General features: G+C 40.1%; 2 protein-coding genes across 3 annotated transcripts; one reads left to right on the top strand and one right to left on the bottom strand.

Annotated features, from left to right (window-relative positions):
- The first annotated feature begins 443 nt into the window (after positions 1–443).
- On the top strand, positions 444–12,050 carry tefa (TEF transcription factor, PAR bZIP family member a). 2 transcript variants are annotated; one of them, XM_055057615.1, is made up of 5 exons: positions 444–685; positions 6,531–6,887; positions 7,747–7,967; positions 8,887–9,098; positions 10,197–12,050. In XM_055057615.1, the coding sequence occupies exons 1-5, from the start codon at positions 610–612 to the stop codon at positions 10,216–10,218; spliced, it is 888 nt and encodes a 295-aa protein (XP_054913590.1). In that variant the 5' UTR covers positions 444–609; the 3' UTR covers positions 10,219–12,050. The 2 variants fall into 2 exon arrangements, with proteins under 2 accessions (XP_054913590.1, XP_054913589.1); XM_055057614.1 differs by lacking the exon at positions 444–685 and adding an exon at positions 4,380–4,757.
- Positions 12,051–13,040: 990 nt separating this feature from the next.
- Positions 13,041–14,716, bottom strand: phf5a (PHD finger protein 5A). The gene is made up of 4 exons (XM_055057619.1): positions 14,603–14,716; positions 14,270–14,293; positions 13,309–13,475; positions 13,041–13,223 (listed from the first exon to the last, which is right to left on the bottom strand). Exons 1-4 carry the CDS (start codon positions 14,652–14,654, stop codon positions 13,134–13,136), a joined length of 333 nt encoding a protein of 110 aa, XP_054913594.1. The 5' UTR covers positions 14,655–14,716; the 3' UTR covers positions 13,041–13,133.
- Between the last annotated feature and the right edge of the window lie 984 nt (positions 14,717–15,700).

Genomic DNA, 15,700 nt, shown 5'->3' with positions numbered 1-15,700 from the left:
TTAGTCAACAAAATGTTAACCTGCTCATTTTATTTGCCTCAATTTGCACCAAATCCACGTATTTGTTTGAAGTTACAGCTCAGGTGATGTTGGCCCACACTTCCATAATACCGAGCTGAATTCACTAGTACAATTTAAGATTGTTTGAAAACTCACTGAGAAATTCTGCGGATATCTGAGTAGTATTACGTCTCGTTCTGGCCTAATTTATTGGTCAAAAGAAGATTTTTATCACACTTTTTTTTTTTTTTTTTACTCTTAAGTAATGTAACTGCGTCTCGTGATTGGCTGTTAAAGTCGCACCGAACAACACCGCGAGCCAGTCGGCGTTCGCTCCGTTTATTTCCCAGGTAACGCGCGCTGCTGATTGGCTGACGGCGGCGAACGGAGGCGGGGCCTCGTTAAGTAACTTGTCCAGAGTTCGCAGCGAGGGACCCGTTAAAGTCACAAGCCCAACAGGTTGCGGGTCGGTGCGTGAGCTGTCTTCCTCGCTTTCGTTTTAATCCCCTACAAGCTTAAGTTGTCGCCCTGAGACGTTTTATTTATTTTTATTATTATTATTATTTTTACTTAATTCCAGGTTAAAGGAGAAAAACAAAAAAGCAAAACATGACTACAGAAATCCCCGAGATTTTCAGGTCTCTCCTTGAGCACCCGTTCACTCTCCCGAACTTTGACGACAATGGTAAGTCAAGTTGCACATTTGGCTCAGGTGAATCGTTGCCCGGCTTGTTTCTGCCTGCAATTCGGATCACATCTTGAGAGACGGTGAGAAACTGCAGACATGTTTGAGTCGCAGCGGGCTGGTTGTGTAATCTGGTGTCAGCTGGGCTGCAGGAAAATGAACTCCTGGCTCCAGAAAGGAGTCCGAAGGTTTGGAGTTTCAGCACAGAGGAGGGGGGATCGGTTCACATGCACAATCCAAGGTGTGGCACATCCTTTTAAGACGGAGATCGAGTGGCTTTTGCATGGGAATCGGACATGGTCACTACTTTGCGATTGCGTAATTCAGTAGAGGAGTGTGTTTCAGTGCACGGGATTCATTTAGTCATTAGGAAGTTATTTTGCCTCCACTTGACGCTGTCAGTTTGGTGGGCAAAATTGATTTGCTGTGATAAATGTATGTTTTCATCAGAGTTCCTTAATGTTCCAAAGTACATTCACATCTGCATGAAAGCACAGGGCCACGCCCCCTTCTAAAAAGAAAGGAGAGATAAACTGGTAGAAGGTTTACTTTGGGTGAGCAGAGATCAGTGATATCTGTCCCTTTGAAGTGTCGGGCTCCATACGTTTCTGTTGAGTCAATGTCTGGAAAAGGGAGTGGAATTAAATGATTAAATTATATTACCATTCTGCTTTGTCTCCGCTTGAAACCTCACAATGATGTTATGCGTGTTAGTAAACCACGTTGATTTCAAATTGCAGGATCTTGCCTGAAGAGTAACAGTGAAACCGACTCTTCATTGGGGGTCAACGAAGGGTTGGCTTCGTTGAAGTAGTGGTGGGTCAAAGCTGTACCAGTCAGGGTTTGGTTTTCATGGCAGTCAACTATTTACTTATTTTTTTTACTAGCTGACTGAAGTTGGTAGTCTTGCTAATAGGGATCCAAACAATCAATGGGCTTTCAATTGATTGTTGTTTAGTGGTTTATTAGATTCAAATGGTTGCATTTAAAAATGAAATGACCATGTGGGCTTACACCTTTTACAGCTGTAGTTTGGCTGCCGTCCAGAAGAGGGCACCGCTGGTCATCATTAAGCAGAGCCAGTTGATACAGAAACAAAGATGGCAGGGTCATACTAGAACGGGAAAGAGAAATGGTCCAAACACTTTATGAGGCTCTGTTTTGAAATATAAGTTTCAGGATTTGTTTTTTTAAATTATTTTTTAAATCTAGTATATTATGAAAAATTTTACCCAAAGATGGCAGAGTATCTTCTTGTACGAGAAAACTCAGTTTTGTTTTTAAACAAATTAAAATCACGCCTGTTTGTCGGATACACCGCAGTAGGAAAATTAGTTTTTTCAGCATTAAAATATCTAAAAAGCTTTGCACACATTCGTGATGGAAACACAGTTACCGTGGGCAATGTTGTAACTGAGTACGGCTGTGGTCAAGTAGTACGGCTTGGAGCTGTCGTAGCAGTGTTCGATAATGTTACAGTCGCAAGGTTTTCTTGTTTTTTTTTTTTTCCAGCTCTACTTTGTGTCCCTTAAAGCTGTAAATAACCCCTCCAGTTTCCTGTTGGACGTTTTTCCTAGCCAGAAAGAAATGTGTTCGCCGCATCCCGTGCGCGCTGACTCTGTCAGCTCGTTCCACGTCGGTTGCTCAAGCAGCTTCTCCTCCCTGGCAGGACACCCAACAATAGTCAACAGTTTAATAGTGTCTCTAAAAATTTTCCATAATGACCACAGTCGCAGCAGGCATGGTTAAATGTAAGCTTCCCTGAACAAGGGTGACCACTGTCTGCCATTCTAGAACAGGACAAAACACAAGAACCTTCTCTCAGATAGAAGTGGGTGTTTTCTGTTCGCAGCTGTTCCTTGATTCCATTTGGTATTCAAGTACAAAAAAATAAGCAAGAGAAAATGTAGGAGATGTAAAAATAAAAATGGCAAAAGACCTTCTCTAGGTTTAATTTTATGCCCCATCTTGGCCACCAGCTTGTTCTCTCTTTCACTGTATCCCATGATGCCTTTCTGTCAGGAGATTAGCCGTAACAAATCAATGCCAGTTTCCACTTTTGAAGCTGCTGTTGTGTCGTAGGAGGCCTTAAGCTGACCACAATAGTGAAACTAAATTGGAAATTCTAGCGAGAAAGACAAAAAATGACCAGGAAGTGAGAAGTAGTGTTCTGAATTGCGATGAAGAAGTCGCCTCAAAACTCAAAGTCTCGTGATCAAGAATTGCTTTTAGATAAGCATCAGAACACGAAGCATGTCTCAATCACTTGTTTTTTGTTTTTTCAGAGCAGCTAAAAAATGACATATAGCGCCTAACCTTCAGCAAACTCATGACTTCAACCGTTTGTCAGCACAAGCAGTACCTAAAAGAAGTCACACGTGTTTCCTTTTTACACAAAGAATCGTTGGGGCCCCTTCTACTGCCATAAAAGTCTTTTACAGCTCTAGGGTTGCGTGCTTGTTGTAGTTACTCGCAATGCTGGCCAAATATGTACAGACCGTACATACTGTACATACGCATACCAAATACCTCCTAACTACTACATTGTTGTGAAAAAGTATCTGCTTTACAGATTTCTCCTGTTTCTGCGTTTTTAGACCATCAAACACTTTTAATTTGTCCAAAGACACAAAATGTTTTTTTTTTTTTTTCAAACCATCATTTTCATTTAAGGGAAAAGTCTAGTGAACAATTTGGTGCGGTGTGGAAAAAAGTAAATGCTCCCTATGCCAAAATAAACTGGTTGTTTCACCTCTGACAGCAACAACTGCCATTAAGCATTTGACATCGGGGAGAGAGTGGCCCTCACCTGATAAACGAGATCATTGTTCGAAAAACGATTCATATGAAATGTTTTGGTGGCAAAAAGGGGGAACAAAAACGTAACAGGATATGCAGATTGCTTGTCTTGGGTCGTCTCCAGCTTGCAGTGGTTTCCTTGGCAAGACACATGGGGTACAAGTGTTTGAATGTACATTATGATCACAACCCCCCCTTTTTTATTTACCCATAACTAACCTGGTCATGCTAATTCTGCCTTGCCATGTCTTCTGGACAAGACGTCCAGGTTCTTTGCCCTTGGTGTCTCTGCTCAGCCGGGCTGCAGGAGAAATTGACACCTGAAGGTGTCAGACAGGCATGCATAATTACTACGTTCTCCACCGCGGCCGCCCTTTTTGCGCACCCTTTGCATGTGAGACACAGATACAGAGCCGCGGGGCTGGAAGGAGCCAGTAGATATGTAAGCGGTTCACGTGTGTCCCCACGTGAGCGGCGCCGCAGCGCAAAGGCAGAGGCTCGTCGCGATGAGCCAGTTTACAGTTCTGTTGCCAGTTTGGGAATTTGGTTAATTTGACGTGAAATGAGGGACTGACGTGTCATACAAAGCCGCCCCTAAGCAGAAGTTACGCTAAAACGTATAAGTTGGTGCGTTGATAGCTTTTTTGACAGAAATAGGTAGCAACAGCTGGTTCAATATGTGTAATGTGCGGTGTTTTGACTAAAAATTAATACGTTTGTCCGCGTGACAGGTCTTTTTTGTTTTTTTGCACAACTCCGTGAAACATATATAACTCTGTTAACCAATAGAAGCGCGGCTCCTACCCCACAGCTCCGCCTCCTCATGCAACTCAATTAATATTGATGAGGTGCGGTCCAGCACGCCAATCGAAAGAGCAGACATGTTAATAAGAAGGCTTGGTTTCCTCCAGTACACCAAAACCTCAATAAATTTTTTTTGTTGTTTTTTTTTGAGAGGAAGTGGGTTTCAAGGAGCGAACTTATTGCGATGCTTTGACGTTCGAGCAACTTTTCAGCGTTTTCGTGTCAACAAACTGCCTTATATCTTTACGAATAAGTAATATCGCAGACGGTCAACTCAGGGTTTAGTGGCAAACAGCGCAGTCCGCTTCTTTCGCCGTGCACAACAACAAGAGAAGAGAAGAGGGAAACATGTCGGTGGAGCCGATTCACATAAAGCTGGAAACAGCCGGAGAGCCTCCGAGCTCGTTCCCGGTGGTTCTGAAGAAAATAATGGAAATGCCTCCACCGAACATACTGGACGGGGACGACGGTAAGAGAAAAACATTGGCAGAGAGAGAGAGAGATAGAGTGGACCTGTAAAAACTGACTTCTCAGACCTTTAAAAACGGAGGGAGAAGCGCGAGACCGCCGTTTACTACAACGGGGTTTCCAATACAAGCGACTGAGAAAGCTATAACTACATTAGCATCGTCTATAGAAACATGGCCTCTGTTCACAGCGGCCTCTGCTCCTTTGACACAGCTCACAGTCTAGATGTTTCTAGACACGCCCCGTGTTTTCAATGTAGCTTCGTTGACGCTCACGTCTTATTCCGCGTCGACATTAAACATTTAATCTGGCTTTTAGGTTAGTATCCTCTGTGTTTGGTGCAAGTGTAGCTTCCCGCGAGATCTGGTCGCTCTCGTCTCGTTATAAATGCCTCCTGGACAGAAAGCACTCACTGTTCAGGCAAAATATTGTAGGGTAGCAACAACATTGGGTTACTGTAGGTTTCCTACAAAAACACAGCTGCGCATAAACCACTGCTACTGGTTTTATGGACGGTGGATGAAGAACTAGGACGTCCTGTACTGGCTGGTCGCGGGTATTTGAGTCCAGGCGGGAGGGGCTTGCGTGGGCAGGGTGACGATGCGGTCCGGATGCCGGATGGTACTGCAAGCTAAAATGTCAAAGTCCCAGTGAAGCTTTGGACGGTTTTCTCTGTCCTATTTTCAAGTAATTTGCCACTCACTGCACAAATAGGTCACAAATGGTGACCTATTTTTAGAGTAGGTCACGACCCAGGGTGCCATGACCCAGGGGGCGCCACTAGCACTTTCGATGTCCTCAAGTGAACACATTTTTTATTGGCTATTTATTATAGGCCAATAACAAATTTTGTTGAACGATAGATTATCCCAGAAGATAAAAGTATTGTTATTTTGAGACCATTTTCAACTAATATAATGGTAATGGCATAATATTGCAAGAAAACATTCTCAAAGAGCGATAAACTTTTAACAAATTTTTGACACTGGAACAAGAAATATCTAAATTATGACGTGTCTGTAAACAAAATTGTCCTTCAAAAAAATGGCTGATTGAGACCAAAGCACCAGGCTGAAGACTTTTATTATTCAGTTTTTGGGACAAAGAAAGGAAATGATAAATCGGGCAAATAGAAATGATTGAGCTCGTTCCAATTTATCATGCAACGGATTGATTTATTGCGACAGGCCTAACTTGAAATGTGGTTTCTAAAGGCTTCATACCGAAAAGGTGGCCATACCTGTCTGGTTCTAACATTCCCCTACTGATTGACTCAGGCATCAAAGTGTCAGCCATGGGCTCTTCCCTTAGCTCCTCCCACTCTACTTAGTGAAAAAAACTTTTTTTTTTTTTTTTTCATTTACTAAAACCAAATTTTTTTCGTTCGCACTACAAATTTTAGTTGGCAGTCAAATGGTTAACCTGATTTATTTTCTATCTGAACACCCTATAGGTGATTAAACTTCTCGTTTTGCCTTGGAGGCAAAAGCGAAGTCCTTTTGTTTCACTGAAGGAGTGACATGTTAACTCCTGTTGCAGGTCTAAACGTATATTTAAAGTGGACTGTGCCTCTGCATACTCCGTCACCTCCTCTTGCATGTCAAAACCACAAGCTCGCTGCTCACTTTCCCCGTCTTTCACACATTTTTGTTCCGCTCAGGAATTGTTTTCATGTTGGAAAAAAAACTCCCTTTGTTTTCTTTCTTTCTTTATTTTTTGTAAGACACCTTTTTAATAAAGAAGTGCAACCGTAACCTGCTGCTGCCTCTTTCAGACACGGATAAGGAGAAGTTGGGTCTGGAAGGCAGCGCCGACCTGGCCGGAGGGGGAAGCGACATGGGGCCTTCGGCCGCGCTGACCCCTGCTATCTGGGATAAAACCATTCCCTATGACGGTGAGAGCTTCCACCTGGAGTACATGGACCTGGAGGAATTCCTCATGGAGAACGGCATCCCGACGTCGCCCGACAACGCCACTTTAAAGGGAGTCCCAGAAGTGAGCCAGGCCGGAACTGAGAAAGTAAAGAGCAAGCCCGTGATCCTGCTGCCCATTACGGAGCTGGACAGGTGCGAGGAGGAAGTGGTGATCATCACAAAGAGTGATTTGGACATTACCTGTGACGTCAGTACAGGTGAGTGAGAAACCTATGCAGATATCGCATTATTCTGTAAATTGAGGAAATGTTTGTTGTTCAAATTATGATTCAGAAATTCTAGAAATACAATGTATTGGGCAAATTCACGATTATTTTCAGACAAGTTTTGATCAGTAGCATAGCTCAGTATTTATCATCAAACAGAGAAGTGGTCTCACCTGTAAAAACACAATGTTTCCATGTAAATACAGCTGAAGTATTTTTGTACTTTTCTACTTGCTGAAGCTAATCATTTCTATTTAATATCCTGATATTAAACAACTTTTTTCCCTGAATGCATATTTTTAATATTGTTTATTTAAATAAGAATTGCTGTCATAATAATATAATTGTAGAACTCAGAAATGATAGAAAAGAAATCTCATGCACATCATCAGTCTATGCCAAGTCCTTCACCATTTACAAGTTTATTTTGCGTTTCCCCCCATTTTGTATTTTAACTTGGTAATAAGTTGGCTTTTTTTGTGGTTTCTATTTTGTTTATGTACACATCAGATATGTTAAAATGAAAATCTGCTTTAATATTTAGGTGGTCTGGTGGTTATAGATGGTTAGAAACATGATATGCTGTGACCTTGGTTACAGCATGTCACACTGCATTGAAACAAACCAGGAGTGAAAATAGTTTTGGCTGCATAGTGGAGAGGGTAGAGTTCACTACAGACTGTATACATGGAAACCAGTATAGCACACAATAGGAACAGGAACATGGAAGGATTAAAATAAATACATACATGAGTATAAAAAAATATATATCTGTGTCAGTTTAGGTTATTTTTATTTTATCCCTGCAGCTGTCTGATATCTGTATTTTCATTTTGCTCGTCTGCTTAAGAGGTCACCACCTCGCAGGAAAGGGCGACTCCGGAGCCCATCGACCCAGAAGAAATCGAAGTGGATGTCAACTACGAGCCGGACCCCACAGACCTGGTCCTGTCGAGCGTTCCCGGAGGTGAACTGTTCAACCCGCGCAAACACAAGTTCAGTGAGGAGGAACTCAAGCCGCAGCCCATGATAAAAAAGGCCAAGAAAGTGTTTGTACCTGAAGAACAGAAGGTAAGATGAGGCTGAGAGGAAGAGATCAATATGCATATAAGTCCTTGTGATTTTTACAAATTGTTTTCTGTATTGTATATTTAAAAGACAAGAAGTGTTGGTGGGTTTGACTGGAATGCAGCAGATTGTAGTGGATTCATATTTCTCTTGAATATTTGTAAAAACAAAACTCAGTATTTGTAGCGAGCAACTTTATTGGAATATTTTCCGACTTTTCAGACAAAAAAAACTGATATTGGTCAAAATTTGAATCTTCAATGTTTTCAACCATTCAACTGGGTGTGTCACTGAGGATTGGATTAAATAGCTGTCAGTTATTACAGCTTGTCTGTAGTCATGCTTTCCTTATAATAAAAACTACAAACTGAACTCTGATTTGAACAGCTTTTATGATGAAACATATTTAAAAAATTGGTTTTCGTGTAAATTTCTGAGCTTAATGTCTTTTATGGTGGATAATTACAAACTACTCTAAAAACATAGTTTTTAGTACTTAAACTGCCTCTTAGAAAAAGATGTGAAAGGAAAAAAAAAGATGTGTGGTTTTGATTTCCTGAGATGTGAAGGAGGGACATCATTTCATCCAACAAATTTCAACAGCTCACTGAATTAGGTTTTGGCCTCTGTGTTAAAACGATTCATTAAGAGAAAGTTGTTGTTATTGCTGAAGTGCTTTTGAATGAATAGGCTGCAGCATCAGTGCTTCTCACAACTCAGAGTGACTCAGCGGTTTCCTGAAATCGACATTTCCGGTCTCAGTCTCCAGGCTCGCCCCAGAACACAGAGCTTCGCTTGTAAACACAAAGGAGACTGGCTGTCTGCCATCTTGCTAAAAGGCAGAATCAGATTCAAACGGATGCGATCCGATAACGTCCCTGGACTCTGGTCTAATCTGCTCTTTGCCATCTCTTATTCCCAGGACGAGAAGTACTGGCAGAGGAGGAAGAAGAACAACATGGCCGCCAAACGCTCGCGAGACGCCCGCAGACTGAAGGAGAACCAGATCACGGTCCGAGCGGCGTTCTTGGAGCGCGAGAACACGGCGCTGCGGCAGGAGGTGGCCGAGTTGCGGAAGGAGTGCGGCCGATACAAGAACGTCGTGGGTCGCTACGAATCCAAATACGGACCAATGTAAGGGGCCAGGAGGAGGAGACGCGTTTGAACGCGTCAGTGGGACACATTCACAGTTGATGGCGCAGTGTCCCACCTCAGCCCCACAGAGTCCCGCTTGTTAGTAGCAGATGGCAAATAATCCATTCTGCTAAAATAAAAACCCAACTTTTTCTTCGTGTTTATTGGGTTAAACATGAAGAATGACAGTAGAATAGGGTGGAGAGGGTGACCAGGATGTATTTCTGATTAGTAGTTAATTGGTACAAATCCAGCCTCATCTGGTGAACTGTCCTGTTTTCGAGCTACATTTAGTAAGTAGCCGACTGCAGGCCAGCCTTGCAGATAGCCTGAATGTCACCTAGGTGTGCTTGAAACGCTCAGTTTTTGTTGAAATGTCAAAATAAGTCGGGGTGCACCGATCGAGCGACTGATTCCTGCATGCCAAACCGATTTTATCTATAGACGTCAGTTGAAAGTCAGTTGATGTCTGCGTTTGCTTTGCTGTGAAAGAGAACGTAGAAATGTGGAAAATAAAATTTCTGTTAATTTAGTATTTTGAGTGCTCTCAACTTTTTAATTTGAGAGCACTACTAAATTTCTAGTAAAGCAAACTTGTATTGTTTCACTGGTATTGTTTCATATTTTTCAATAAAATAAGATTGGAATGTTGGTCATGTGGTTATAGTCAAGTGCTATAACCAGCACTTGACTGTGCTGGTTATAGAAAGAAAAAAAATTTAGTTTCAACCAAAGTTGGTGATTGGTCAGAAACTATCGATCAGTGCGCCCCAAAAAACTAAAGTTTTTTTTTCTTTTTTTGTAATAATTGTACAGTGTGTGAAAATTGGGCTCTGTCTTCTGTCTTGAAATTGGAGAGTCAAATGAAGTGACAGTTCAGTGGTGCATGTGTGAAATAAGCTTTCTTGTGATGATCTCATAATCTGGCAAAAAGAGAGCTATTGATGAGACGCAGTGACGTTCTCTGAGTGAGCCGGTGAATTAAAAGCCGATTCTCCTGTTAGATTCACCATTGATGGACAAAGAAACGTATTCTTTCTGCTTCAGCACCTGCTGCTGTTTGCCCGCTCATTCATCCCTGTTCTCTTCTCTTTCAAGTGCGCCGCCAGATGACGAGTAGACATCAGTTGATTTATTCATTTATTTTCTCTGATGAATAAATAAATCAAACCGTTGGCGGGGGTACGCAAGAACCGATCTGATGACGTCAAGGTGGAGAGGAAGAGCTTGTGAAGGCAGGATCTGACATTGCCATGGAGATGTAAAATGTTAAGATATCATTTGTTGTTTGTGTGTTTTTTTTTTTTTATTCTTTGTATTATCACCTTTCTGAATGAGGTGAACGTAGGTGGATATTCAAGTGCTTCTTCAGCACGCCTTGTTCGTTTGGTGTACTTTCTGATTTGTACACCTGTAGCCTGAAAGAGATCATTTTTAGAAGAAATCCCAAGTTTTGAAGTCCTGTCCGGTGATATTTAGGCAGTCCATGCCATGGTTTTAGATTATATGAGGTAATTTCGTTTGCAGTTTTATTTTTCATACTTCTCTAATACCAGATTGCTTTGAAGAGCTGGGCCTGTCTTTGCCCACTGGAATGTCTGACTGTGACTCTTCCAGCAACTTTAAGCTCCTTCAGGGGATTTCAGTGACACGGCAAAAGGAAAAGAAAAAAACAAGAAAAACCAGAACCAGGCCGTGCTCACTTTTTTATTTCTATGTTTTCATTACCACTCCAGAGGCGAACTGCTTTCTAACACCCTGCTTTGATGTCTGTCGTCTGTCCGTCTAGCACTTTCTCACCAGACTGGACTCCTGCTTTCATCCCTAAAGGATGTCTGCTGTTTCAACTCATCCATTTTACTCAGCTTCAGATGTGTTGACTTTGTAAGCATAGCTGGCAGGTTTAACACTCCCGCAGTCTCCGCTCGACTTGGCTTCGGAAGAGTGCAGCAGATGTCACGGTCAGACAGCGGGGAACGAAGGGTCAGCTCACAACACCACGAGGAAAACAAACAAACAAAAGAAAATCAGATAAAAGTGCGTGTGGGGACAGTGCAACCGCAACTCCGCTGGGACCGTAAAAAGCTCATGTGAGGTCCATTCAATGCCTCTTACGATTGCGGGAGGGTTGAGAAAAAATATGTAGCCCTTTTAGGGAAAAGGAAAAAAAAAGCATCATATTGCAGATATTTTAATGTTCATATTTACAGTCGTTTCATACAAGTTAGAGCAAATAATCTCTAACACATGGCAATATAAGTTCACCTATCAAGCTAGCTATTTCCAAACGCATTTTTACTGCAGCACGTAAGCTAAATGCGTCTGTTCTGTATCACTGGTGTTCTCTGATACATACTGTGATGGGGCCTCTTTTCCACAGATAAGGACTTGAAATCTAAAGCATCTCCTTCGTCTAAAGCCATTTCAATGCAGCTTGCAATCTCCCAGTTTACAGTCCCAGTTCTGACCAACCCTCAGGTTATCTAACTTTCCAGCTTTGACAATAAAAGGGAAAGGAGCTTTTCTTATGTAGCTCTTTGTGCTTCCGTTTTGATCAGATAAGTTCAATACAATGTCCTTTTAATTTGAAGAGGAGTTTGAAATGTGAGGAATATAATCACTTTAAAAAAAAATTAACAGCATTTGTACGTTTAGGATGTACAAGACATTACTAGGGGAATATTCTAGATTTATTCAACTAAAAGCTTCATTATTTTCAGTCACGTAATGGATTCTATTTTCCAAATCGGGTTTTTTATGGGTAAAAAAAATAAATGTTTGACTTTTTTTTATTTTTATTGCCTTGTGCTGTAATGGAGGTCGAATCAGCCTTTTTCTTTAAAACAGGTCAAATTCTTAACTTACTGGTTACTTCTTTTTTTAAACATATGGCATTTTGAGTGATGCTGTCTTGTATATATTGTATGAAAAATTAAAGCCTTGTTGACACAGGTCTGGACTTTTTTTCCCCTTGTCTTTCATTTTAACTAACAGACATCGGATGAATAAAAAAAGTCTTCAGAATGGTTTTGCACTGAAGTAAAGAAAACCTAAACAGGTTGGAGCACCCTTTTGTGACAATCTAAAGTTTGGGGAGATTTTTTGCAATTTTTTTTTTTAACTGTCATGGAAATTGTTTTAAAATCTTATCTTTTGAGGTATAAAAAATATTTAGATGCAACTTTCAACTCCCATTTTAGGCATTATTACAGTTTTTTAATTTGCTTATGTATGAATAACCAACTTTAAAATTGGGCACATTTTATTTATGGGGGTGGGAGGAAATCCCATGTCAAATGGTTCCACAGCAGAACATGGTTTGTGTGCCAGTGTTCTAGTTTTACTCATATTATTCATTTAAATTCATCTGACCTGAAATGTTTGAAATTGTAACAAGGAAGATAAAACTAAGATTACTTTTAGAGAAGTAGTGCTGCTTTTCCAGCATGAAATATTACTGAAGTAGAGTGATTTTACTTTTTTTAAGCCATAAGTTTAGCAGGTTTGACAATAATACCTATCGACAATTTGAGTCGATAAGTATCCAATTTTACTTTTGCTGATAGCCAATAGTTAAGAGGTGTACATCTTTCCCAACCACCCAACACTGAAAAAAAACACATTGCTTCTCTACTTCAGTTAAACACTCCACAGTCATATCACCAAGACCTTCCCCCTTCACGAACACAAGAAGGAAATAAACATCGGCTGCCACTGATATAATGCCAATATATCCTGGATCCCTAGTCTCTACTATATTCTGTATCTATTAATTCTGTGGTTTTGAAATAACTCATGTTTCTGACAAAATTTGGAACATACACCATATTGAAGAAGGTATATTCAGCAGTCCGAAAGTCAGTCTGTTGATTTTTAGACTATCTTTGTGAAGGGACTTCTACAAGCACAAACACTCAGGCAAAAATAAATAAAATGCACAGAAACAGAAAAAAGCTTTATTTATGAAAAAACAATGGTTCTTTTTGTGGATGCTTTAGAAAAACTGCAAAACTAAAAGCCCAGACTTCGGTTTCTTCACCTCTTCTTGAAGCCGTACTTCTTCCTTTCATAAAACAGATCTGTTTTAGAGCTGCCCAAGTTCACAATCTTAGGACAGCCATCCCGCTGCACACAAAATCAAAAGAAAAAAAGTTTAGGAAGTGTTAGGAGAAGCACACAGCAGACAGAAATCGCAGCAGAAGAGACTCACGTCTTTCTCCTGGATGGTGCACTCTTTGCAGTAGTAAGCATCAGATACACCAGGGCCTCCGCAGATCACGCAGCGGCCCTGGTAGGAGCCGTAGTTACACTCGTCACAAATACGCACCAGCGTGCACGGCCTCACATAGGAATCACAGATCACACACTTCCCATCACCTGGAAAAACACAGGAAAACAGAGAGCCAGGTGAAGAACCGAGGGGCAGGGAAGGGACTTTTAACTTAACTGTAGTATACACTTCATGTTGTTCCTAGATGCTTCTCATGTCAGAATGCCAGTTTTTCCTCAAAATTCTCACTCCAGTTATGTCCAGAAGTAAAACAAGGTGCAAATTTAAGACTCATGGTCATTTTAAGGAAGATATTTCCAGAGAGGTAGTGGCAAGACTGCTTTAGAGTAAAAGTCTTCAAATAAATACAATGAAATTAAGGAGAACACAAAACGTATGGCTACTAAAATATGAATGTTTTCTATTGTATTGAACATATTCCAACATGAAATATTAATTGTCTTGTAATTCTGCTCTGATAAACAAAATGTCTCCATGTGTCTCAAGCACCTGTGTTGGCAGGACAAATTTTGGGCAGTTTTCAAATTGGAGTTGGGGAACACACGCAATTAGTTTTCTTAATACAAATGTCATTCTATGACTACATTATTTTCTTTTTTTAAAATATATGGTTTACAAAGCTACAATGCTGAACAGTGGACGAGTTTTCTGGCCTCTGTTTTATTAGGTAAATATAACCAACTCAGCACACTCCGCCTGAATCTGTTCTTATGTTTCCCCTCCAACAAAATGACGAGCTTACAGGTGACTCCATATTTAATTTGTACATTTAACCAAGAAATCAAAGTAGCACTGCAATAAAACCAGATGCAGCAGATATTCGTTCCAGTTCCTGAAACAGGGTTGTTGGTGTTATCCAAATGCAGATGACAACACTTACATTTCTCGCAAAGTCTCCCGATAGCTGCGGAGTTGAAACAAAGAGGTTAGTCAGTCAAACTGGAACATTTATTAAAACTCACACTTCAAAACTGTATATTTTTTTGCTCGTTAAACAAACCATAATAAAAGTAATTGAGAGTATCTCAGGGGAGAAAACATGCACGAAGAAAAGTAAAGTCTAACATCACAGCTAATGTTTCCATTGAAATCCATGCTCCAACAATTAGCTTAGCGGCTAATGCTATCTAGCGTAAGAGTGTAATAGAGATAGGTATCTGGTGATGTAGAGCTGCTTGGTATGTTATTTGTAGATGGACTAAGTCAGACCTACCGACACCGGCTTGTTTTCGACAAAAAATCAAATCTGGATGATGCTTGGCCATTTTAGGCTAACTTACACCGAGCGGTGCTAGTACGTTTCAACTGCAACCTTTCACCCCAGTCCTGTGTTCCTGTTACCACATTACCGCCACTTAGAGGCTCCAATAAGGAACTACACCTTTGGAATTCATTTCTCGAAATTAAATCAGTACATCGTTATTCGTCGAAATAATAAAATGACACAAGAAGTTAAATAGTCACGTAAATGGATGTTAAGTAGGAGATATATCCATAAAAATACCAGGCTTCTACAATAAATACATGAAATAAAAAGTGGACTCTGCAGCATTCATATGTATTTACAGATTTTTTTGTTTGTACTTTTAGAAATAGTATATAAATATAATTTGATTTTAAAAAAGAAAAAAAAAAGAAAAAACAGAAAAAAAGTGAAGATGATGAAACCTTAGAGCTGTGAACATGGCATTTGACCAAATAAAAGTTTTCCCAATAGAAAACAGCTGAAGGGACAGAAATAATATTTAGTTGAAACAGAGTATGAATAATATTATTATTAATGAAAAACAACGTTTGACCTACGGTAGTCAGTTACAATTAAATGAGGGTAGGATCTAGGTACATTTACTCACTCACATTTACTTGAATAACTTTTTGGGCAAAAAATACTTTTAGGAGTAGATTTACTGCGCTGTGTTTTTTGCTTTTTACCTTAACAATACTACTCAAGCAATATTATAAGTCTTAGTTGAGAAAAATGTTTGGATACTCTGTCCAATGCAAATAACTTCAATGAAAAGAGAGAAAACTCACCAGCTTTGTAGTTCTGATGTTATTTTCTATCTGCAGAACCTGTTTAACCATTCTTTTACCATTAATGAAATGCATTAAACACTACATATTGTCATTGGAAGTATGTTCCCCAGTAATAATACACACTATACAAAAATGTAAATTTAGACGTTGAAAATTTATGTAAAAATTTTTTTATTCTGCCTGAATTTGAATTTAATAATTGTGCTTTTTATTTGTCTTTAAAATGTCAGCATTTGCACATAACTTTATGTTTTATGTGTGATGAAATCATTTT

This window comes from Poeciliopsis prolifica, unplaced genomic scaffold, assembly GCF_027474105.1.
Source record: "Poeciliopsis prolifica strain line A6 unplaced genomic scaffold, Auburn_PproV2 SCAFFOLD048, whole genome shotgun sequence".
Taxonomy (NCBI): domain Eukaryota; kingdom Metazoa; phylum Chordata; class Actinopteri; order Cyprinodontiformes; family Poeciliidae; genus Poeciliopsis; species Poeciliopsis prolifica.
The sequence above is the reverse complement of the archived record's forward strand: the minus strand, read 5'-3'. Positions and strand labels throughout refer to the sequence as shown.